The sequence below is a fragment of the Taudactylus pleione genome, unplaced genomic scaffold (assembly GCF_031769625.1).
Source record: "Taudactylus pleione unplaced genomic scaffold, aTauple2 ptg000170l, whole genome shotgun sequence".
In the NCBI taxonomy this organism is placed as follows: domain Eukaryota; kingdom Metazoa; phylum Chordata; class Amphibia; order Anura; family Myobatrachidae; genus Taudactylus; species Taudactylus pleione.
The window spans coordinates 3,385,684-3,409,643 of record NW_028284572.1 but is presented as its reverse complement, the minus strand read 5'-3'; the positions used below and the strand labels follow the sequence as shown (position 1 = coordinate 3,409,643).

The 23,960-nt window shown below is 46.6% G+C and overlaps 2 protein-coding genes across 4 annotated transcripts in view; one reads left to right on the top strand and one right to left on the bottom strand.

Moving 5' to 3' along the window:
• Window positions 1-143: 143 nt before the first annotated feature.
• The window catches only part of FNIP2 (folliculin interacting protein 2), a 62,261-nt gene continuing 38,444 nt past the window's right edge, over window positions 144-23,960 (top strand). The window contains exon 1 of one of the 3 annotated variants that reach the window (XM_088475305.1): window positions 144-308. In XM_088475305.1, the coding sequence (XP_088331431.1) occupies window positions 220-308 (89 nt within the window). In that variant the 5' untranslated portion in view covers window positions 144-219. Of the gene's footprint in view, window positions 309-21,789; window positions 22,105-23,960 lie in introns of those variants that run through there. The other 2 variants (XM_088475304.1, XM_088475306.1) reach the window with 2 other exon arrangements.
• LOC148521299 (protein kinase C delta type-like) lies at window positions 4,620-6,210 on the bottom strand. The gene has a single exon (XM_088475342.1). It carries the CDS (start codon window positions 6,208-6,210, stop codon window positions 4,666-4,668), a length of 1,545 nt encoding a protein of 514 aa, XP_088331468.1. The 3' UTR covers window positions 4,620-4,665.

Here is a 23,960-nt window from a genome sequence, read left to right as displayed (position 1 = left end):
CAGAGCCGGGAAGACACTGCTGTGTCCCGCCCATGCCTGTCTTCCCGGGGCCAGGTCCTCCCTCTGGTCACATGAGTCTCCTCTCCTCCATGCCTGAGATAAAGCGCTTTCCTGCTTGCTACGATGGTGGGCACCAGCATAGAGCACCGGCTGGTACCGTCACCGATCAGTGTGCGTAGGAGGCCGTGCTAGTCTGAGCCCCCGGCGGGCTGTGGCATCATGGCTCTCCTTCACAGGATATTCAGCAGGAAAGCCACCTCCAGCTCCGTACCCAGCAGCAGAGGGACCAGGGAAGGAGCCGCATTCAGGTGGGCACACACACACGGTATAGCCATGTGACTGGTTGAGGGTTTATATAGAGGTTCCGACCTGCAGGTGATGTACACGTCTGACCATAGGGGCTTAGGCTCTGGCTTATTACGTGGCACATGCACAGGAAGACTAGTGATGTCCTGTGCAGCACAGCGGAGAGATGGTATACCACCCTGCTAGGGGCAAGGAGGTACAGTATTACCCTGTTCCCTGCTGGGCAATGGCTTCATGCGCCAGTGTTTCCTAAGCAGATCTTCCTTCTTTCTCACATGAGTATGACTGTAACTGTATTGCCTAATATTTTCAGTCATGATGAATGTCATAACTATTACCAGTAGTCTTTATCTTCTACAATAACTATACTACTTATTTATGGACATCTAGGTTGAATTGTAGTTAATGAAAATTGCTAAATCTTTCCTTCTTAAGTGTAATATCAAAAATGGTACCTGGGTGGGGGGGGTGGAGCAGCGATGACCCAACATATGCTGAATCCCTTTAATAGTGTTATATTATTGAACTCATTAAAATAGGCCATTATTAATGTTTATTTACTTATGCAATAACTAAGAAAGCTTCTGAGTAGAGATGAGCAGTTCGGTTTTCCACGGTTATGTTCAAGTCTCAAAAAAGGCATCATATTGGCTTTCACATTATTTGGATAGCCAATAAGATAAATCTGAACTTGCGCTAATTTGGCGAAAAGAACTGAGTCAAAACCAAACCGCTCATCTCTACCTCTGAGAGCCACAAATGGCTTGCTCTGATTTCATTGGTTTAATTGTTTAGTAAATTATGATTTCTGAATAACGAAAAGATTCAAAAAGAGAAAGTGTTTGTCCCCTAGGAAACTGCAAGCCAAACACGGCTATTTACGCAGCGGCAGGTTCTAAATTCCAGTGTTATTTGCAGTGGTTTATGGGCCTGATTCAGAGCTGAACGCTCTGACCAGAGCGCTCGCTCTGAATCAGGGCCCTCCTCCATGAAAATGGAGAGGCCTCCTGGCCGCTCGCATAGCTGTGGGTGACCACCCACAGCATATGCGAGCGGCCAAAAAGATGGTCGCGATGGTATTGACCATCGGACTTGCGACGGAGACCCTGCGGTAGGGTCTCCCTGCCGCAAGCCCTGGAGTGATTTTGGCTCTATCAGAGCCAAAATCACTCCCACTGACATCACTAGTGATGTCAGTGGGGCCGGCTTCAGACGGTAGGCGTTCCCATGGGAACGCCTCCGTCTGGCAGGCACGCCCCCGGCACACCCATCAAAGGGGGCGTGCTGTCAATCAACATCGAGAGCACGCCCTTTTTGGTGCGAGACCCGGAGCGATGGAAAGCCCGTCGCTCGTCGGGTCTCGCGCATGCGCAGTGGGGAACATCGACCCGCTTGCAAGCGTCCTGCCGAACGTGAGCGGGTCTGAATGACCCTCTATGTCCCGCAGATTTATTAAACTCAAATCTGCTACAAAACAGCAGAGAAACTAAATTTTAGAATAGAACATCAAATGAAAAGAAAAAGATGCAGCAGAGGGTGAGTACGGTTGATGCCCATCTGCCCTGTGCATCGAAACGATTGCTCTGCCCTCCTTACGGCCTAGCACTCTGGGGCACTCTCCATAGAAATTAATGGGACCACACTGATTGGTCAGAGCAGGGCCAGATTAACAATGGGGTGGGTGGAGCTGCAGCTCCAGGCCCCCATTGAAAATAGGCCCACAGTAGACTGACAGCGTTGACAGGAAAACCTTTTTCCTGTTACCTCATACTGCTGCCGCCGAACACTTTAAGTAATTCGGTCAATTCAGTATATGATGCCCTGGTGCCTTCCAAAACCAATCCGTAAAAATATATACAGGGACTGGCACAATGTAGCAAAAATACTTGTCACCCCTTATTTTATCTGCATTTTGCCAGTCCCTGGAGTGCCGCCTCTCTATGCTTTTACAAACATACATAATGTATGTATGTGTGCATATATATGTATACATTTATAAGCTTCACTTAGTGACTCTTTTTTTTTTTTTTTGTGTTCTGACTAGGGTATAGATCTAATATCTTCTTGGAATAGCTATTAATAAGATTAGGTCCTTCTTTATATAGCTAGATGTCACATTCAGGACATCACTAATTGACCCACATGCTCTTAAGTAGAGAGGGTTCAAATTCATTAAGGGAAGTGGATAGATCCCCTTCAGTTTTTGTACCCTGACGTCATCAGTTACTGTCCAACGTCATTCCCTACCATAAAGGTGGAGGGGAAATATACACCTGTGGCGAGCGAAGCGAGCTACCATGCCCGAAGTGTGGACTGTATGGGCATGGAACCGCACTTCCGCCCTCACTTCACGTCACTTCCAGGTACAAAAACTGAAGAGGAAATCTACCTTTCCAATCACTAAGTGCCATTTTTCTTTTTTGTCACATTAATAAGGGGTATTTCCTTTTGTTTGTAGACTTTCACAGTACACTGTTGATCTAAGCGGAGTGGGGAGTGCAATTGAGGTGATTAAAGGAAGGCGCTAGCCACACCTCCTGTGCAGACCACACTCCCACAGCACTGGTCATATCCCACCACATCACTAGTCACACCCCCTGAGGCGGCACACAATAGGCCTTTGGTAAATTTCAGCTTCAGGCCCATGTGGACCTTAATCTACCACTGGACAGGCACCAGCTCTGTCCACAGCCAGGAATCCAATCTCCCCTTTGCCTCTGGATCACTGAGATGTGAGTTCAGGTTCTTCAGCTCTGATGCCCAGCCCCAGATATTTCACATATGCACAATGTATTGATGATTTTACTGCATAGTGCATATACTGTAAATGTATACATACCCATTCATATTTTCATGGCCTATTTGACCAGATGCCTTGCATGGTATTTTATAGGTTTGTTGTCTGTGTGTGCATACCAGTTAAAGTAAAGGCACCTGTACATGTAGCTTACTGTTACACTAGGAACATTCCATCAATTATTTAGACTTTTAGGTTTTTATGTTAATGTACAGCTCCTTTGAGCCCATCTATGTATTATGTGAATAATACTGAAAGCAAATTTTTAAGCCATGTAAGGATGTTGTCGCACATCAGGGTCTGAGTCCCTGTTACCAGGTCTGGCTATGTTAATCCTCAGGAATTTATTTACATGCACAGACTTAAAGCATAGGCTGCTTGTGTGTGGTATCAACATTACGTGCCCATCTCAATCAGGCCCTCAATGTTTTCCAACAGAATATATAATGTACACCATTTTTCAACTCTGTTGACCTTTTGAGGGATAAATCTTCTTCTAGCCCTACCATGCCTTGCCCTGTACCTTCTACAGTGTTTCTGTTTTGGAGTTAATGCATAGTAAATCCACATACATTTAAGCAAGACACCTTTACTTATTTTTAAACTTTATTTTATTAATTGAGCAATGGCTAGATTTCAGTAAAAGAATCGGTAGTGCATTTCCTGGGACGTAGCAGACGTCGGTGCAGGTAACAAGCAGGGCACCTCCAGGGACGTAGCAGAGATCGGTGCAGGCGGCTGACAGTGCATCTCCAGGGACGTAGCCAAGGTCAGGGCAGGCAGCACAGTGCATCTCCTGTGACGTAGCAGAAGTTGAAGCAGGTGGCAGACAGTGCATCTCTTGGGACATAGCCGAGGTCAAAGCAGGTGGCAGCCAGTGCATCACCAGGGACATAGCCAAGGTCGGGGCAGGCGGCAGACAGTGCATCTCCTTGGATGTTACAGAGGTAGGGGCAGGTGACAGTGCATCTCCAAGGTTGTAGTCGGGGCAGGTGGCAGACAGTGCATCTCCTGGGACATAGCTGAGTTCAGGGCAGGCAGCAGACAGTGCATCTCCAGGGACATAGCAGAGGCCGGGGCAGGCGGCAGACAGTGCATCACCAGGGACGTAGCCGAGATCGGTGCAGACGGTGCATCTCCTGGGACATAGCCGAGGTCAAAGCAGGTGTCAGACAGTGCATCACCAGGGATGTAGTCGAGGTTGGGGCAGGCGGCAGACAGTGCATCTCCTGGGACGTTACCAAGGTCAGGGCAGGTGACAGTGCATCTTCAAAGTTGCAGCCGAGTCGGGGCAGGCGGCAGACAGTGCATCTCCAGAGACATAGCTGAGGTCAGGGCAGGCGGCAGACAGTGCATCTCCAGAGACATAGCTGAGGTCAGGGCAGGCGGCAGACAGTGCATCTCCAGAGACATAGCTGATGTCAGGGCAGGCAGCAGACAGTGCATCTCCAGAGACATAGCTGAGGTCAGGGCAGGCGGAAAACAGTGCATTTCCAGGGGCATGGTCGGGGTAGGCAGCAGGCACAGCAGGAACAAGATGTTTTTAGGACTACTACTTTTTGTTAGACCAGGATTTCATCTGATGGCATAGTGTCTGATTCCATTGGCACATTGTGATAAGTTTCACCCCATTTAGGGCACACAAATTGAATGTTATCAAAAAGCCTCTGCTTTGTGGTAGTGATTGGTTCTTTGAACACTTCACTATGGGACAAAGGAATTTGCTGATTTTCATTTAGGTCCATTGAGTCCTTTTGCAATGTAACTGGGGATGCTGTTTTTCCGGTCTCTGTCGCTTCCCAGTTAATTAGAGAGAAGAAGGGGTGTTCTCGCACATTGCCATTTACTCCAAGCCGGAGGGACTGTTCCTTACACAGGAGCTTTGTTATAATGTCCTTTGTTACAGGATCAGTAAGCCCCGAATATGTTGGTTCTTGAGTAAGGATCATTGTGTTTACCACTGAAGCTGACTTGCCATTAAAAGGGTACTTTCGTAGGGTGAGTAGATATAAAATAACGCCAAATGCGAACCAATCCACACCTGCACTGTATGGCTGGCATGTTATGATTTCTGGAGCATTATAGCCATAGGTCCCACCAAGTACTTTGGCATTAGTTTTTCCATATGCATTCAATAGGGCCAGACCAAAGTCTGTGATCTTAACATGACCCTCTGTGGTTAGCAAAATGTTTTCCAATTTGAGGTCTCTGTGAATAATTCCTCTTGAATGCATGAACTGCAATCCACAAACCAGTTCAGCAGCTATAATTTTTATTGTGGTTGGGTCCACCAATGAGGTCTTCACAAAATCAAACAGATCCCCTCCGCCAGCCAGTTCCATTACACAGTATAGATAGCTCTCTGTGTGGAAGGCTGCATAACCATGGATCATAAAAATGCTCTCATGTGACATTTCAAGTACCCGACACTCAACCAAACTGTTCTCATGTTCTATTCTTGCTTTCTTCTTTAAGATTTTGATTAATGCTCTCTTCTTTAAGATTTTCACTGCGACTCTTTCCCTACGAATAGCATCTGTTGCCAGCATCACTTTGCCATAACCTCCCTTTCCAAGTAGTGAGTGGAAAGTAAATTGTTCCACTGTTAATGGGACAGTGTCTGTGATTTCTGCAGTTTGCTGAACCTGTGGGATGCTTGGTTGGCCTCTGCTAATTTCTGTTATGAATTGATTTTTCTTATTTTTTACGAACCCAGCAAACCTGTCCCAGCGTCTCTGTATAGCTGCTTTGCCTGATTTCTTTTTGGTCATCTGTGTAAGGTTTGTCTGGCCTGCCCAATGACTGCATCCCTCACCTGGATCTTCAGCAACATCAAAGTTTCTCCTGTGTCTTGTTTGCCAAAATCTGGGACATCTGTTGGATGCTCTTATGAACTGATCTCTTTTCTTTTTTAGAAATCCAGCAAACCTGTCCCAGCCCCTCAGTACACCTGCTACAAATGTGTTGTTTGTTCTCACCTCTCTCTTGGCTGGTTGTGCCTGGCCTGCCTTCTTTCCTCTGCGTCTCTCTGCTTTTTTGGTCTGTTTTCCTTGGTTTTTCCTTCTCCCTGCTTTGTCTGGAGGTTTTTTTCTCTTAATAGTTCCCATGATATGTCAGAAGACAACAATAGGGCTCTTAGAGAATAAACAAACTTGCAATATCACAAGATGTGACTGCACAGTTTGGAGTTTCTGAAAACAGAGGTACAAAGGTTCCAGCAGCTCTACAAGTAGATGTGTGATGTCATCAGTAATTGTGATGTCACAAGCAGCTGCAGTGTGCAGTTGAGCTTAGTCCTAAAGGTTACATACAATATGGCAGTTGATGTATATGAAAGTTTCATCCTGTCCAAACTGTAAACAGTATAAGATATAGAGAAGGAGGACTTTTCTACTTCAGGGTCCATAGGGTATCCACAGGATACCTTGGGGTATAGGTGATGGTGTCAGGCATCGGCCACCATAGAGTTAAGTTTTCAGTCCTCCCAGGATGCACTAGGGTCCCCCTCCTATACCCCGCCCCCGAGCCAAGGCATCTCAGTTTGGTGCCCGGCCGGAGTCGGGTGCACCTGTTGGAGTGGGTGCTAAGAAGAGCCCCTGAAGTTTTCTTCAAGCAGCTGTGGCTGCACATCTGGAAGTACAGCATGGACAGTCAGTCCTGACGTCCATGCTGTCTTCCCTACACCCCCGCCGGTACCAGAACGCCGGTACTGATCCGGGGATGCTGGCAGGCATCTGGGGTCACAGCTAACGGTGACCCCAGATGTTCAGGACCATGGCCGGAATCAAGGGGGACAGCAAGGTAAGCAGCGGGGTCCCGCGGTGGGTCCCCGCTGTTACATGGTCCAGAGTCCCCAGGCAGGGGGCTCCCTGGGGACTGGCTGCAGCGTGGAGCCAGGTATATAACCTGTGCTTCCACTACCCCCCTGGGACAGCGGACCACAGCAGAGCGGTTGCGCTGCGGCGTCCCGGGGGTTAAATGCTTGCCAGGGGAGCGCACCTTCCCTGTCTCACAGCCGGCGCCTCCCCCGCTGCACACAGCCCTCTCTGCACACGCCGACTGGCCCTGTGTCAGCGCTCCTCCCCCAGGCCAGCCTCCTTTAAGCTCCTCGGCGGCCATCTTCACAACCGCATGGTGAACGCTGCTGGAAGCCTGGAATCAGAGGCATCGTAGTCTGGGTCCCCCCCGCATACCTCTCCTCCAATTTGGTACAGGTCTGTATATGCAGCGCTGTGTCCTACCAGACTCTGTGTCTGGGTAGTTGAGAATCAGCGCTGATAGTGCAGGAATTGATTTTTCTTTGCATTGTATGTGACTGTGCTAGCGCTGCTGCCTGTACTTTACTTCTATTACTGTCAGCCTTATTACTGTCCCTGTCTTTCTGCTAAAGCCCTTGTGGTGCGGTGCTGCAGGGGGGTCTCTCACTATACGAACAAGTATTGTTGAGAGGGGTCACATATTTACCATTATGTCTGAGAGTGATTTCCTTGTACAGCTTCGGTGTGCTACGTGCAAGGCACCTATAGCGGAGGGGGAGGGTAGCGCGGAAGGGCTATGCCGTCCGTGTTATTTATTGGCGCGACCTATTACGGTCACAGCACCGGTACAGGAGCCGCCCTGGGCTTGTTTCGCCAAGGCGCTTACAACCCTTGTGGGCCAGTTAGCTCCGCAACCTCCATTCAGTCAGATGGGATTGTCCCAGCAGTCAGTGGTGTTGTCACCCATGCAGGGTTTCCCGAGACAATTAATGGTACCCCACGGTCTCCCTATTTCCCCTCCTCAGGTCTCTCATGAGCCTGCGTGGGTTAATTCGTTAACAAGCTCTGTACAGCAGTTGTCAGACGTGTTGCAGGGGGAGTCTGTGATGCGGCCCCACAAGCGGCCGGTGGCGTCTCAGTCCGCTCCTTAGGATGACGACGGGACGACCGATGATGGGGAGATTCTGGATCTTTCTGACCAGGAACCTCCCCGTCCTAAAGAGTCGGATGCTAAGTCTAAGGTGTATATACCTGGCCTTATTCGTGCAGTCCTGACTGCTTTAGTTATTGAGGATGAGGAACCTCCGGTATCTAAGTCCAAATACGCCTTTTTCAAAGAGGGTAAAGGAGATGCCACAGTGTTTCCTCTTTCGGGACAATTAGTTGACCACCTAGAGGAAGCGTGGAAACAGCCAGGCAAACGATATCAGCCTCAAAGGCGTTTAGCAGTGGCGTATCCGTTTGCGGACAATTATTTTGCTAAGTGGGAATCACCTCCACAGGTGGATTCTCATGTGACACGCCTTGTCCGTAGTGCCACGTTACCCATGCCATCCATGTCCTCCATTAAGGATGCTACGGACCGCAAGGTAGAGATCTGCCTGAAGTTCGTCTATTCCCTTGCAGGGGGGCAGCACGGCCAGCTATGGCCATTTGCTGGGTCGCCAGAGCTATGGAGCGCTGGGCTGATACGTTGGAGGCATCCTTTGATCCCGACTGTTCGGCTGAGCAGGCGGAGTTGATCGGCAATCTCCGGGATTCGGCCACTTATATCAACGAAGCGGCCTTAGATATTAGTACCCTGGCGTCTCGAATTTCTTCGGCAGCGGTGGCTGCTCGTCGCACTTTGTGGTTGCGATCCTGGAAGGCGGATGCTGATTCCAAAAAGGGTTTGGAGTCATTGCCTTTTAATGGAGAGGTTCTATTCGGTCCGGACCTGGACAAGATTATAGCCACGCTGGCGGCAGCTAAATCAGCATGTCTCCCGTCGGCTGCTGTTCCTTCTGGTTCAGGTACATCATCCTTTCGGGCTTACAGGGCCCAGGGTAGGCCTAAAGCACAGTCCTTTCCCCGTCAGGCTGGCCCCAAAAAACCGGCCAAGCCCCGGAAGCAGGCCTGGAGTACCAGACGTCTGGTCCCTAAGCCAGATGACAAGCCTGCGGCCTGACGGTCCGGGCCTCCCTTTGGGGGATCCCAAAGTGGGAGGCCGCCTGCTGCAGTTCGCCCGGTGTTGGTCGGTCACCACAACAGACACTTGGGTTCTCGAGGTGGTCTCACATGGGTATGCCCTCTCCTTCCGGCACAGACCCCTGGCTCGATTCTTCACCACGGGTCTACCATCAGACCAGAACAAAGCCACGGAGCTGCGGAAGGTTTTGCACACTATGCTTCAGGCTGGAGTTATAGTGCCTGTTCCATTCTCCCAGAGGGGCCAGGGTTTCTATTCCAATCTCTTTTTGGTGCAGAAACCCAATGGGTCTTTTCGTCCGATTCTCAACCTCAAAGCTCTCAACAAATCTTTGCGGGTACCGAAGTTTCGGATGGAGACCCTACGGTCCATCATTCTGGCGCTGGAACCTGGGGACTACATGGTGTCATTGGACATACAGGACGCTTACCTGCATGTCCCTATTCTTTTGCGCCATCAGCAGTTCCTCAGGTTTGCAATCTCCGCAGCGACCACTTTCAGTTCCGGGCGTTACCTTTTGGCCTGGCGACAGCACCACGTGTTTTCACCAAGGTGATGGCGGTCATGGCGGCTTCCCTGCGGCTGCAGGGCGTCTGCATGTTGTCGTACTTGGACGACCTTCTATTAGTGGCAGGATCTCCAGAGTTCCTTCTCCGACACTTGGACCTGACCATTGCGCTACTGCAACGGCACGGCTGGTTGCTAAACTGGCAGAAGTCCACCCTGATCCCATCTCAGCGGATTCTGCACCTCGGAGCCTTATTGGACTCGGGACAGCAAAGGATCTTTGTGACAGGGGAAAAGATCGCTGTCTTACAGTCGAGGGTACGCAGTTGTCTGCAGAGCGGCCGGGTGTCTCTGCACTCGGCGATGAGGTTACTGGGCTCCATGGTGTCGGTATTCGACATGGTGGAATATGCCCAGTTTCACTCAAGACCTCTGCAGCACCTGATCCTGTCCAAATGGAATGGACTGCCTCAGTCTCTGAAATCCCAGTCAATAGTGCTCACTCCGGAGGTTCGCCTGTCCCTTGCCTGGTGGTTGCAGACGACCCATCTCAACAGGGGTCGTCCGTTCTGGGTGGCGAATTGGGTCCTGTTGACAACGGACACCAGTCTTCGGGGCTGGGGAGCAGTTTCGGGTCCACACTTGTTTCAGGGCAGGTGGACTCCGGCGGAAGCGGAGCTTCCAATAAACACCTTGGAACTCCGAGTGGTTTTCAATGCTCTCCAGCAGGCACATCGGGTTCTCCAGGGTCGCCCAGTGAAGGTCCAGTCGGACAACGCTACCACCATGGCCCACATAAACCGGCAAGGAGGAACCCGAAGTCGGGCGGCTCTCGTAGAGGTGTCTCGGATCCTGGTTTGGGCGGAGCGCAATCTTCCGGCCATATCAGCAGTCTTCATCCCGGGAGTGCTAAACTGGGAGGCCGACTTTCTCAGTCGCCAGGACGTTCATCCGGGGGAGTGGTCCCACCTGTCCACCAGCTGTTTTTCAACAGCTGGTGGACAGGTGGGGTCTTCCAGAGATCGACCTCATGGCGTCCCGGCACAACAACAAGTTGCCGGTGTACGGGTCTCGCACAAGAGACGAAGAGGCGTCTCTGGTGGATGCTCTGTCCGTCCGGTGGACGTTCCGGTTTGCTTATCTCTTTCCTCCGGTTTCCCTTCTTCCACGGGTAATCTGGAAATTCAAACAGGAAGGAGGGACACTTCTGTTGATAGCTCCCGCATGGCCCAGACGGCACTGGTTCTCGGATCTTCAGGGTCTGTCCGTGGACAGTCCTCTGTGGTTGCCGCTACGTCCGGACCTTCTGTCACAGGGTCCTTGTCTTCACCCGGACCTGACTCGGCTGTCTTTGACGGCGTGGCTGTTGAGACGGCCATTTTAAGGTCCAGGGGGTTTTCCATCTCTGTACTCCGGACCATGCTAAGAGCTCGGAAACAGTCTTCCGCGAGAATATACCATCGCGTGTGGCATACGTTCTTCCAGTGGTGTCGACCGAGAGGTTATGCACCGCGGGAGTTTCGTCTGTCTCGGGTACTCTCCTTCCTACAGGCGGGACTGGACCATGGGCTTCACCTTGCTTCTTTGAAGGTGCAGGTTTCTGCGCTGTCTGTCTGGTTTCAACGTAGGATTGCTACAATCCCAGATGTACGCACCTTTATGCAGGGCGTTCTGCGTATTCAGCCGCCTTTTGTTCCACCTGTGGCGCCTTGGGACTTGACTGTGGTCCTGAGGGCTCTCCAAGGACCGCCATTTGAACCACTGGGCTCAGTGGATCTAAAATGGCTATCAGCTAAGACTGTTTTCCTTCTGGCCATAGCTTCGGCCAGACGTGTTTCTGATTTAGGGGCTCTCTCTTGTAGACCCCCTTTCTTGATTTTTCATGGGAACAGGGCAGTGCTGCGCACTCGTCCTGAATTTCTTCCCAAAGTTGTTTCCAAGTTTCATGTTGACGAGGAAATAGTTGTTCCGGCCTTTAACTCACCTGGTCTCTCAGTTTTAGACAGGGTATTCCAGTCAGGAATACCACTAGCTGAATTTTGTGATGCTTCCTGCTATGTATTGCAGAAAAAATTACCAGTAACATAGTAGGCTTCATTTTCACTTTAACAATTTGGGGCCTAATTATCATAAACAGCCCTTTGGTGGCGATATGTGAGACTTTTATGTCAATAAGCGTAAAATGTCTGCCAGGCAGAGATGTGACCTCACAGACCAATAGGAAGCTGCAGAGAGATGATTGGTCTGCACAGTCACAGTTCTATTGTGGTCTTTAATAGGGAGGTTTCAAATTCATGTGATCACTAAGTGCCATTTTTCTTTTTTTGTCACTTTAACAAGGGGAATCTCCTTTTGTTTGTAGACTTTCACATTACACAGTATGGGGGGGGTACAATTGAGGTGAATGAAGGAAGGTACTAGCCACATCCCATGATGCAGACCACTCCCCCACAGCACTAGTCATGTCCCTCCACATCACTAGTCACACCTCCCATGCGGCGCCACATAATAGGCCATTTGTAGATTTCAGCTCCAGGCCAATGTGGACCTTAATCTGGAATTGGGTCAGAGCATGCGAACTTCTGCTCCTAAGGTGCAGGGAACCCCATTTTTGAGGGTTTTAGACCATTGAAAGAATAGAATATAAACCGCTGATTTATCAAATGGGGGTTTTGAAAACCCGCTGTAAAACCTCTGGCAAACGTGGCCAAACAAATGTCCTGCCTTTGGCAGTGGGTTTGGGTGTAGCACTGCAAAGATCAGTATAAACTGTACAGGCTTCGTTCTGTTTGAAAGGATAAAAGTAGTTAAAAAAAATCAACCCCATTTTTGAGGGTTTTAGACCATTGAAAGAATAGAATATAAACCGCTGATTTATCAAATGGGGGGTTTGAAAACCCGCTGTAAAACCTCTGGAAAACGTGGCCAAACAAATGTCCTGCCTTGGCAGTGGGTTTGGGTGTAGCACTGCAAAGATCAGTATAAAACTGTACAGGCTTCGTTCTGTTTGAAAGGATAGAAGTAGTTAAAAAAAATCAAATTAAAAGTGTGGTATGCCACAACTCTTAAGCAGGGGGACTCACAGCGTGGGGTCCCCCTGCCATAACATTAACCAACCTGAAACTGGTCAGCCCAGGGCTGGAATCCCTCCGAAAATCAGGACCCTTCTAAAATTGGGGTCCCACCTCCCAAGGGACAGACACTGGGCATTTACGCACCTCCTGGACTTTGGGTACTTGGGTAATAGTGATTACATAATCAATAATATTGTTCTTTGCAGGCAGTTTACCACTCCCAGCAAGCCTGCCTCGGCATGAAGGCACTTGTAGAACCACAGGTGTCAACATGCCTGGACATTAAGAAATGCGGCTGGTGCTTGTAGTCTGCCTGGGGAAAAAAATAAAATAAAGACAAGGCACGCATACTGAGTATTGGAATTTTTTTTATAAAAAAAACAAAATCGGCCACATAGCCCTCATTTTACACGTTAATACTCACAAAAGCAATGAAGCAGGTCTTTTTCGACCCAGGTAGGCATCCAAGGATTTTTGCAAAATCAAAAAAGCCCATCAAACTGTCCCTTTGCACTGTTTCCAGGTTCCCTGTCCAGAGTGGCAACGCTGATTGGCTGAGAGCGGCAGCTTCCACACTCTAAAGACCATTTACACAGTCGAGTCACATTATTATGACCACCTCCTACATTTGACGTTGGCAGCGCGTAGCCCATGAAGTACGTCACATACCGTGCACTGGCTTGGTGGGTATATAAGTTGTCCGATAGGCCGTCTGCTTACATATTACTCATTGTCATGGGTAAAAGGGGCGATTTATCCGAGTTGCAAAAAGGGATGATTATTGGCTTTCGGGCCAAGTTGGCAGTGTTTCTGAAACAGCGCAGTTTGTGAGCTGTTTGCGTGCTGCTGTGGTGACTGGGTATCGTGACTGGACAAATGGCACCATTGCGAATAACTGACGTGGAAACTGCGGAGCACCACGTGCCATTGATGTGAGAGGTGAACGTTCGCTATGTAGGTGCGTAGGGATGACCGACACGCTACAGTGGAGCAGCTCACCGTCAAAATGAACCTGGGGGCCACCAGACGTGTGTCTAAGCAAATGGATGGTCTCTGCACCAAAGCTAATGAAGGTGCTTCGGCAGAAAAGGCTTACATTTTCACACCTGTATGCAAATTGGACCTTTGCTGTTACTACCTTCTCCAGTGAGTCATGAATATTTTAAAAAAATTATTAACTATTTTGATTCCTTTAAACAGTACAAAGCCTGTTTAGTTCATAGTGATCTGTGCAGTGCTTGTCTAATGTTTAGCTTTTATTCCACTGTGGAATAGAATAAAATAGAACACGCCACGGCGGGTTATCGATTGGGTTTCACTTTAAGTATCAAAACCGAACAAAAATGAAGTAGCATACTGCACTAATCAAGGCAAAAAAGAGAACTCTAACTGGTAGGGCAGAATGATATACAAGACACATTAAAAATATATATATATATATATCCTCATATGAATTTAATAACACAATTGCTTGTTTATTGAATATTATCACATCAACAATAATTCATAAGGTAGCTAGCCCTTTTAAAAGTAATGCACACTACTATAAATATGAAACCTATGCATATAAAATATATACTAAAAAACAGTTTATAATTCAGTTTCTGATATTCACAGAAAATTTAAATAATCTGATCTGTGGAACCAGAAATCCCAGAATATTAGATGCAATTAGAACAGTCTCTGACCTGTGAATGAAGGACCGTCACTTAGTTGTCAGAGACTCCGGCTGATGATATTCCCATGTCTGGTACCTGTGCAGAAGTAAAAACCACCGTCTCTGATAGTTCAGTTACAGGAGAGTAGCTTGAATGCCATGTAGCTCCACACACAATAGCTCCAGCTGATGTTAATGTCCCTGAATCTGACATGTGAAAGAGTGGCCATTCCCTGTGCAGCGCTCAGCTGTCACTCACCTCCGCAGCTTTTCCTATCCCAAATGGTGATCAATGTACCGCTGTAGATGAGCTGATAACTGGCATCGGAATAGTTGGAATAGAAAACGACTAGTTGGATAATAAAACCCAGTGTGCAGTTAGACCCCTGACACAATTTTCCCATACATGAGGCTTTTTACACTGTGTACATTTTGTTGCGCCTAACAAATAATAGATAATAATAAAGGGTTTATTTACTAAAGTGCGGGTTTTTAGCAGTGGAGTTGTTGTCCATAACAACTGATGATATTGAAATGAACCTCTATATACCCCTGCCTGTACCCTCTAAAATCCTTCCTATAAACCTCTAAGGATGACACTAATTTGCGTACGCAGTCATACAATAAATTGAGACTCCAGACTCAGAACATGTGGTTCCGACGCACAAAGTATTATTCATGTAAAACTACAGTCAGTTACACGCTATGATCTGTGTACAATAAGCGCAAATAAATCATAAAGTCACAAGGTACAGTTGATAAAATACAATGAGAGAGACTTAGAGACAGACAGAGGCAGAGAGACACAGACAGAGACACACAGAGACAGAGAGAGACACAGACAGACACAGAGAGAGAAAGACACAGAGAAAGAGACACAATTTAGGCGCAAAAGGAAAATTATACAGACCCCCAAGTACAGTATACATGCGCAGGCGCTTCCGGACCCAGAGATAGGAATCAGCAAGAGACCCCTCGTCATTCAGCACGAAGACCCAGAACCAGCGTTCGTACACTCATATTTATACCCCCCAGAATAAACAAGACAATAGGGAAGTCTGTTGCTGATAGCATTGGTTCCCAGGGGTGAAGCATCTGTTACAGCACATTTAACAGGCTGGTTCAAACAGACTCTCCCTGCCTCTAACAGCTGGGGGTCTTCCTCTTCACGCCTCCTGCAGCATCCTAACAGTTGCTTCTAAAATATACATTTTGTTGCTTGTAGGCTCTGCGATCCATAACTCGGGAACGTATGATGCGATCTCCCCACCTATAACACCGGAATACTCTAAAAAGGATACGCATCAGTACAACTCCAAACATGACTTGTTTAGCATATATAATACCTTAGTTATCAAATATCTTTTTCAGCATTTAAACTAACTGAACCAACTTAAATCATACACTTTAGATCTTATTGAACCTTATGTGTGAATATGTAATGTGTGGGTATTCGGGGTTTGATATAAGGACGCTAGTTATTAATGGGTGAGATTTGAGTGCATACTTTCTCATACACGAAGTGAACATTCAGCAGTGTGGATTGCTGAGCATTGTAGTTCCATGCCCGCTGTCAGCAGGCCCCCCACCTGTCCTGTGTTCAAAGTAAAAAAAACCTCTTTTGTTCTCCCAGACTCTTGTGTGAACTGTGGATCAAGCTGTGACATTGGGGGCCATCCTGTCTAGGATTCAGACAAATCCAATTGTGTAGATCAATGCTTGGATTATATTACAATTGCCACAACTATACTTTATCTGCATCCAGGGATTCCCAATTTGTATGTAAAAATACCCATTGTCTATTCTGTTTAATCTTACACAGAAAGCTTGTTCTTCCAGTTGCCCTTGGTAGATTAACAAAAACATTGCCATCTGTTCTTAGGGCCTGATTCAGAGCTGAACGCTCTGACCAGAGCGCTCGCTCTGAATCAGGGCCCTCCTCCATGAAAATGGAGCGGCCTCCTGGCAGCTCGCATAGCTGTGGGTGACCACCCACAGCATATGCGAGCGGCCAAAAAGATGGTCGCGATGGTCTTGACCATCGCGACCATCGGACTTGCGACGGAGACCCTGCGGTAGGGTCTCCCTGCCGCAAGCCCTAGAGTGATTTTGGCTCTATCAGAGCCAAAATCACTCCCACTGACATCACTAGTGATGTCAGTGGGGCCGGCTTCAGACGGTAGGCGTTCCCATGGGAACGCCTCCGTCTGGCAGGCACGCCCACCAAAGGGGGCGTGCTGTCAATCAACATCGAGAGCACGCCCCCTTTGCTGCGAGACCCAGAGCGATGGAGAGCCGGGTCTCGCGGATGCGCACGACGGAGCTCCCTCCATCGTGCGCATGCGCAGTGGGGAACATCGACCCGCTTGCGAGCGCACTGCCGCTCGCGAGCGGATCTGAATGACCCCCTTAGCTCCTGAGTTGTAACTTGAAATGACGCTGGTCAAAAAATGGCATCTTGCAGATTCTTGTTTCTAAAATGGAGTCTAGCTGCCATTTGCAAGATGGCGTCGCGCACGCTTCAATTTTAAACTGATCTTTCTCAGGCGATTATTCAGCTTCGACACAACCAATCTGATTCTAGATATCTGCTAGAATGCGCTAGAGAAATAATAAGCAGAATCTGGTTGCTATGGGCAACAACTCCACTTCGAAAAACTTGCACTTTAGTAAATATACCCTAAGAATACACATGTGTGTGCCAACTGCGACTATACAGACTGGCTTCTGAAGTGTTCAGGTAGAATGCTCAAATATGGGCCTGATTCAAAGTTGTACGGTATTGCTCCCTTGCAGAGGGAGACCTGCACATGTGCAGTACAGATCTTGCGCATGCGCAGGTCTCTCACGAACATAAACCTGTCGGGTACAAAGCTGAATCAAGCCCTATGTGCATTAGAATGCTAACGTCGGCTAATGCATGATCAACACACAAATATTACATCTGTTTTCATTCTGCACCCGCACAACCTTCTTGCTGTGTGACTGGATCATATAGCCCATCCAGAATCTTTTGCATTTGCAATCTGGCTGCACCAGTTTGTAATATGTAGCATTTATCCTCTTGTATTATGGAAAATTAATATGTTTGTTTTAGTTGCTAATTGTCCATAATTGTACCAGGTTTCAACTTTATCCGTATATTTCAGTATTGACCAAATACACAGTAAAGTAATATGCTGAAATGTAGAAAAGTGATGTTGCAGTACTCTTTCCTACCACTAGTGCATTTGCAAAGTTTGAGTTATATTCTGTGCTCCAATACAAGAAACTTGTGTCTTAGGGCCTTATTCAGCAGTGCACTGCTGAATGCAGATTCACGATGGTCAGGAATCTGCACAGGTGCTGAACCTGAACTGCGCATGTGCAGTAAGGGTCCTGCGCCATCACATGGACTCCGGCCGCAGACTGTCAGTGATTGACAGTCTGCTGCCGTTTGTGGGCAGGAAGGTGTTGCCGCCAATGGGGGGAGGAAAGAGGCCAGGATCTCAGTCAGCTGACGGAGATTTCCTGGCCTCTTGGTTGTATCTGCGGCTGCCGGCTTGCGTGACCCAATGGGTCACTTTGCCGGCCGATGTTATTGCAGATTTCCCGATGCTGCGTTGTACAATGCAGCTCGGATACGTAGTGCATCCAGGAGGCATGACACCTCCTGCTGCATTACCATAATTGGAAGGACAGAATTGTAAAGCTGCGTGCTTGCAGCTTTGGAATTCCGTCTCATGCTGAATCAGGCTCTTAGTATGTAGATTTGTAGTCTGCAGGTGGTTAATTGTGTTTTAAAAGCATTATACAAAATTAAAATATAAATATGTAACAGAAAATGAAGAAAATTTTGATCTTGTCTTTTAAAAATCATCTCTTCACACGTTCAGATGGGCACCATGCTAATCTCTCCACAGGGGTCTCCTAAAATGATGTTATTACATTATACTTAAATAGATTTAAGGACATGCCCTTTTCCAGATCTCCTGTTTTTTAGCTTTATGAAGTGTTGTGCAAGTAGCATAAGGAACCCAATTGTGACTGTCATAAACTGCTATAAACATAGCAGGTTCTTGTAAATTACGCTTACAGTAACGTTTTCCTGAGCATAGGGAATAATGGTGCATACACACGATCAGATTTTTTCTTCAGATATGGACGATAACGATTTAAAAATCGTTCAGTCGTTCATATCTGAAGGAAAATCGTTCATATCTGACATGCCTGAACGATGGACGATCAACGATGCGCGTTCCCGTTTGTCAGATAACGATATCTGACATCTGATGGGTTTGCAGTCAGACTTGGACGATTCCATTCATTGTAATGCAGTCAAAAATCGTTCAATCGTTCAAATCGTTTTAAACTTTGGTAAAATCGTTCAAATCGTTTAATCGTTCAGTCGTTCATCTGACAAATCTGACAAGTCTGACAAATCTGACCGTGTGTACGCTCCATAAATCATCTTTAGGCATAAAAGCATACATAAAGGTAGATTTACTAAAGTTTCCAAAAATAAAATGTGCTGGTGTAACTAGTGTTGTACATAGCAACCAATCAGATTGTAGCTATTATTTCTCTGTTGCATTCTAAAAAATAATAGAATCTGATTGGTTGCTACACCACCACTTGTTTCAGAAGCTTTAGTAAATCTACCTCATAGGCTGTTTTAGATGATCCATATGGAGAATTTGCTCATTCCTATTATCAGTTTACATTATAATGAATTATGGCTGCTAACAAATTTGTCCACAATCCCTAATCCAGGTGTTTGTAAAGTAGAAGGTTATGACCAGCAGAACCTCAGAAAGTGTCACCATCACAGAGCGTAGCACTAGCAACTATACTTAGTATCCGAGTGCTGCCCTGACACTCACCCCAGATCACATGCACGGAGCTGCAGACATAGGAATATCATGGAATGTAAGGATAAGAGAATATTTCCCCTTGGCTTGGACAGACGAGTAGCACATCCTGGCTCTGTGCCCTTGGTGGGCACAACTTTACCCTTCTAAACCTGCCTTGAGCAATGGTCTAGCAAAGATTGGCTCATTATGTGCAAAATATTTTCAGGTACTGAGGCACGTTTCAGTCACTACATTCATAGATAACACAGACACTGACGTTAGACTTGATGTCTGGCCAGGAGTTTGACCTCTGTACTCAAAACTTGTTGTCACAAGGCTATATCTGTATTGTTTATTATAATCACCGCCGATTGTTCATGTTTCTGTGCAGCTTTACATGCAGATGAAAGGTTGTCCAGTATTGCTGAACCTGTAAAATGATCCTTTTGTTGGATAGATGTGGAAATAACTAAAGGTGGATGTTTTTAGCAGTTTATAAGTCTAAACCCTGAATCTATTGGCTAGAATGTATGCAAGTGTTATAATATACTAGGTGAACTAATATATATTTCAATTTGTGAGCTCTGGGGTTGATTCAGACCTGCTCGCAAACGGGTCGATGTTTGCCCCCTGCGCATGTGCCGCCTGCGGCATGCGCGACACCCAGCCAGCAACGGGCGCTCCATTGCTACGGGTCTCGCACCAAAACGGGGCAGCTGTCGATTGTGATTGACAGCTTGCCCCGTTTTGGAGGCGGGCAGGGGGGGTGGCTTGACAAGCAGAGGCGTTCCCGAGGGAACGCCTTGTGTTTGTGGGTGGCCCTACTGACCTCACTAGTGATGTCAGTAGGTGGACTTCCTGCTCTATTAGAGCAGGAAGTCCACTGAGGCTTGCGATGGACGAGACCCTACCACAAGGGTCTCGTCGCAAGCCCGATGGTCGCGACCATCACCTGGCCGGTCGCAAAACCGGTGCAAAAAAAGAAAAACTCCCTGATTCAGAGCGTCCGGCTCTGAATCAGGGCCTTTGTCCCTTGTATTGCAAAAAAAAATAGATGTGTAATTTTATTTATTTTTTGCCAGTAACAGTAGTTTTGAAATGGAACTATGGAGTTATTTAATAACCATGAAATGCACAGTAACACCTAGCAGATAATCAGAATTCACTATGGGCCTGATTGAGAGGTAGATGCTAATGCAGTGGTGAGAATATGCAAATTCTAGCTACAGTCTTCCCCTTGTGTACTTGCGTGCATGGAATGTCCAAGGCTTGAGACGCCCACTTTCCATGCCCGTGCATGCTGCAATTCCGCCATTGGTTCTGAACATTCCACTATCTGTGCATCATCGCGTTCACCACCAACACTTGCACTACCCTATGGCAGATGCAGTGTTTCTACCTGAACTCTGTCTAGACATGGCCTCTTTGGCTTGTTCGTCTGAGAACGCAGTCGCTTTCACTAACACAACCACGACAATCTCCTAACACGCCCACATGACGGATAGTGCATTCACTTCAGGCCAACTCCCAGTCACCTCCCAGGAATGCCTATGGTTTTGCCTTGCCATTTCTAATGCTTGTGGTATCGTACGAAACAGCGCATTTGTGCCTACACACAGGGAGTTCTCAGAATATTTTGCGTATGCGCAGTAGCAAATAATTGCTCAACTGCGAAAACGTCAGCAGTGCATGGACCTCTAAATCAGGCTCTTTATGTCTGTAAAGGTGTGTACACACGATGTCGTTATTGTTCAGTCGTCAAAAAAATGTCCAGCTTCAGCCCCAAAACGATGAACGATAACTACCAATGCGCGCTCCCGTTTGTAGTTGCCGTTCATCGCCCGAACCTCCTGTCTAACCTGACGATAATGTCAGGTTGGATATGTTCGGGGATGAGGGAGGGAGCCCGACACGGTATGAAATCGTTCTTGATTTCGTTCAGTGTTTGTGCTCGTTTGCGTTAACAACACTGAGCACACCCCTGCTGGGGGGGACAGGGCGATTTAGTTCGGGGAGAAAATTGTCCCGCGTGTACGCACCTTTACAAGTTAGACCATTAAAGCAAACCGTTTTGTATTGGTTTTGCTTTTTTTTTGTTTTTGTTATGATATGGGTTAATGGTAGTTTTTTTTATTTATGGTATAATATAGAATATGAAACCACACTTATTTCTATGCAGCAGTTTACATTAGTCATTCGTAATTAAATGCTGCAAATGTTGCCTTTAATTCACTCTATAATAGACCTAAGTTTCAAGCTTCCCATTTCTATTTATTTCCATCTATTTATCCATGTTGTGGCTATCACTTTAACTTTTCCCTGCAGTGTGTCAGTAAATACCCTCTGCATGTGTCAGGGCCGCTGACAGGCTGTGGTTACTGTGTGACTGCAGACAATGCCTGTGAGTAGTAGAGCTGCATTGTCACATGATGACTACTTCTCACATGACGGTCATCTAGCTGGCTGGCCAATGTTAAAACAACCTTGCTGCAGGGGGTGGGGTCCAAACTGAGGTCCTGCCTCCTGCCAAACATATGGCTAAGTCTTGTGACTGTTTAACAGTTTAATGTATGGTTGGTTCCTGGAGACCTGGAAAGCTGTTGAGCCTGTATCAGCATGTATTACCTGTCAGAATGCAAGCGTCTACATTTGCTAGGCTGAAACTGGATAGGACAAACCCCATTTTACCAACGTGGGATATGTGTTTATTTCGTTTTTCACCTCTCGTGTGATCTTTTATCATTGCTTTGAATGCTGCCTGCCTGACTTTATTTAATGGGATAAATGTTCTAGACAAGCTGATAAAATGTGTGGGGGCACACAGAGGAATGCTGGATGTTCCTCAAATAGACTACGAAACAGGTGGATTGCAACTTGCCTGCTTGCAGACAGGTGTAAAATCTCCAACCACGGAACAGCAAAAGGCAAACGTGTGAGGCAGCCGAATAGCGAGCATTTTCACGCTGGTTCTTATACACAGTCCAGGTAAATTCATTTATTAATGGACATTTTAGTATACACTTTAATTAAGATCAGTCTGTATATTGTTTTGGGGGGCAAACACTATTAGTCTAAAATGCAAATACTTTTAAATGAACATTACATTTGCTTTTCTATACATTTCTTCATTCAGTATCCCAATGCTGACCTGTTCATTTTAGTTCGTAATATTTGTCACATAAACTACTAGTGAGAGATGATTATTTATTTTCATTTTATTTACTGAATGCACCGAAAGTATCACAAAAGGAAGGTACAAAGTAACAAATGGAAACAGCTGGTCGTCTTTCAATAATGTGGAGTAAATCTGGCCACACACACAGCGATATTTTACCCGATCTGACCGATTCCGACACATTGGAACGACAGATCGTGTAAAATATGGCCAAATCCTGAGTAAATCTTGAGTCCCCACTCACGATACGATGTGCGTCCCCGCTGGTCGCACATCGCATCTTCAGATCTGCCGTGCAGTAGGGCAGATCTGACAATCTAGGAGGCGATGCACTGTGAAAGTCTGACTGCAGGAGAGATTGTATGAAGATTGGACACCAATTTGTGTGCAGAGCTGCCAGGGAGAGTTTCAAGGGAAATCGTACACATCGGCTGATCGTGTGCAGATCGCCATGTGTTGGCTACCTTTTAAACCTAACATGGAATCAAAAAATAATTTCCAGTGTAAACTGTGCAAATAGTTACATTGTGTATTATGAGAGGTGAGTAGGAAGGGGGAGGGGTTGTCCACACAGATGGCAGCTAAACAGAAGTCAGAAAGCTCTGAATATGAAAATAGCATTGGGAAATACCTACATCATATAAAGAGATGATTTGAATGTAGTATTAGTATTCCATGATATGGGAGCACATTAACAGCGACTTCAGATCATAACTTCAATTGCTGTCTTGAACTGTGCCCCCCAAAACTAGAAGTATGCCCTAATACAGGGGTTCCTGAAGTCCTCCATTACAGTGCAGGTTTAAGACTATCCATGCTTGAGTCCAGATGGTTAAATCTAATTGACTGAGGTACTAATTAAGTCACCTGTGCTCAAGCATGGATATCCTTTAAAACCTGGACTGTAACAGCCCTAATATATTTGAATGTTTTGATTTGATTTTTAAGCCTTTTGCCAATATATTAATTTTTTGTTTATCTGTGTGCAGTTCATGAGTGATTTCACCAACTTGGCATTTATCATATTGGTGCCATGTTGAGAAAGCACTGCCAGCATGGTTTCTCACATAGGCTAAGGAAATGGTAAATAGATCACTTTTGTTCAGTAATTTTAATACAAAGCTCTTGGTTATACACCAAGTCTCATGGTTATATGGTATTGGTGACTTTAATCCACTGTAATGCCATCCACCTTATCTTCTATTGTGTTCTGGTATTTTGTAGTATTTGAGGCTGTCTATATCCATTTAACCTGAACTAAAATGTGACACTGTAAAGCTGGGTGCACATTAGACAATATTTTGAACGATTTGCCCAATTCCGACGGATCAGAAATCGTCAAGTGTGTACGCACTATGGGCCATATTCAACTAGAGGCAAAAAGCATTTTGCGCCTGGTTTTTTTTTTTTTCGAAAATGTCACCTAAAAACTTATCGCCTAATTCAATTCCAGGACAATTTCACCTAAGCGGAAAGTCGATGCATTGAATTCGCCAAAAAAGATTCTCCAATCAATAGGTGAAAAGAAGTAAAAAAAATTTTTTTGGGTTGTGCAAATGTGGGGAAACGTCTCAGACCCCTTGAGACAGCCCCCCAAAAGACTAATCTGCAAAAAAAAAAAACCTAAGAACAGCCCAAAAAAAGACGTGGGGGGGACAAGCATAAA

Coding starts and splice junctions, on each gene's coding strand:
- LOC148521299 (XM_088475342.1), bottom strand. CDS start 6,210: ATGGGAACTATTAAGAGAAAAAAACCTCCAGACAAAGCAGGGAGAAGG.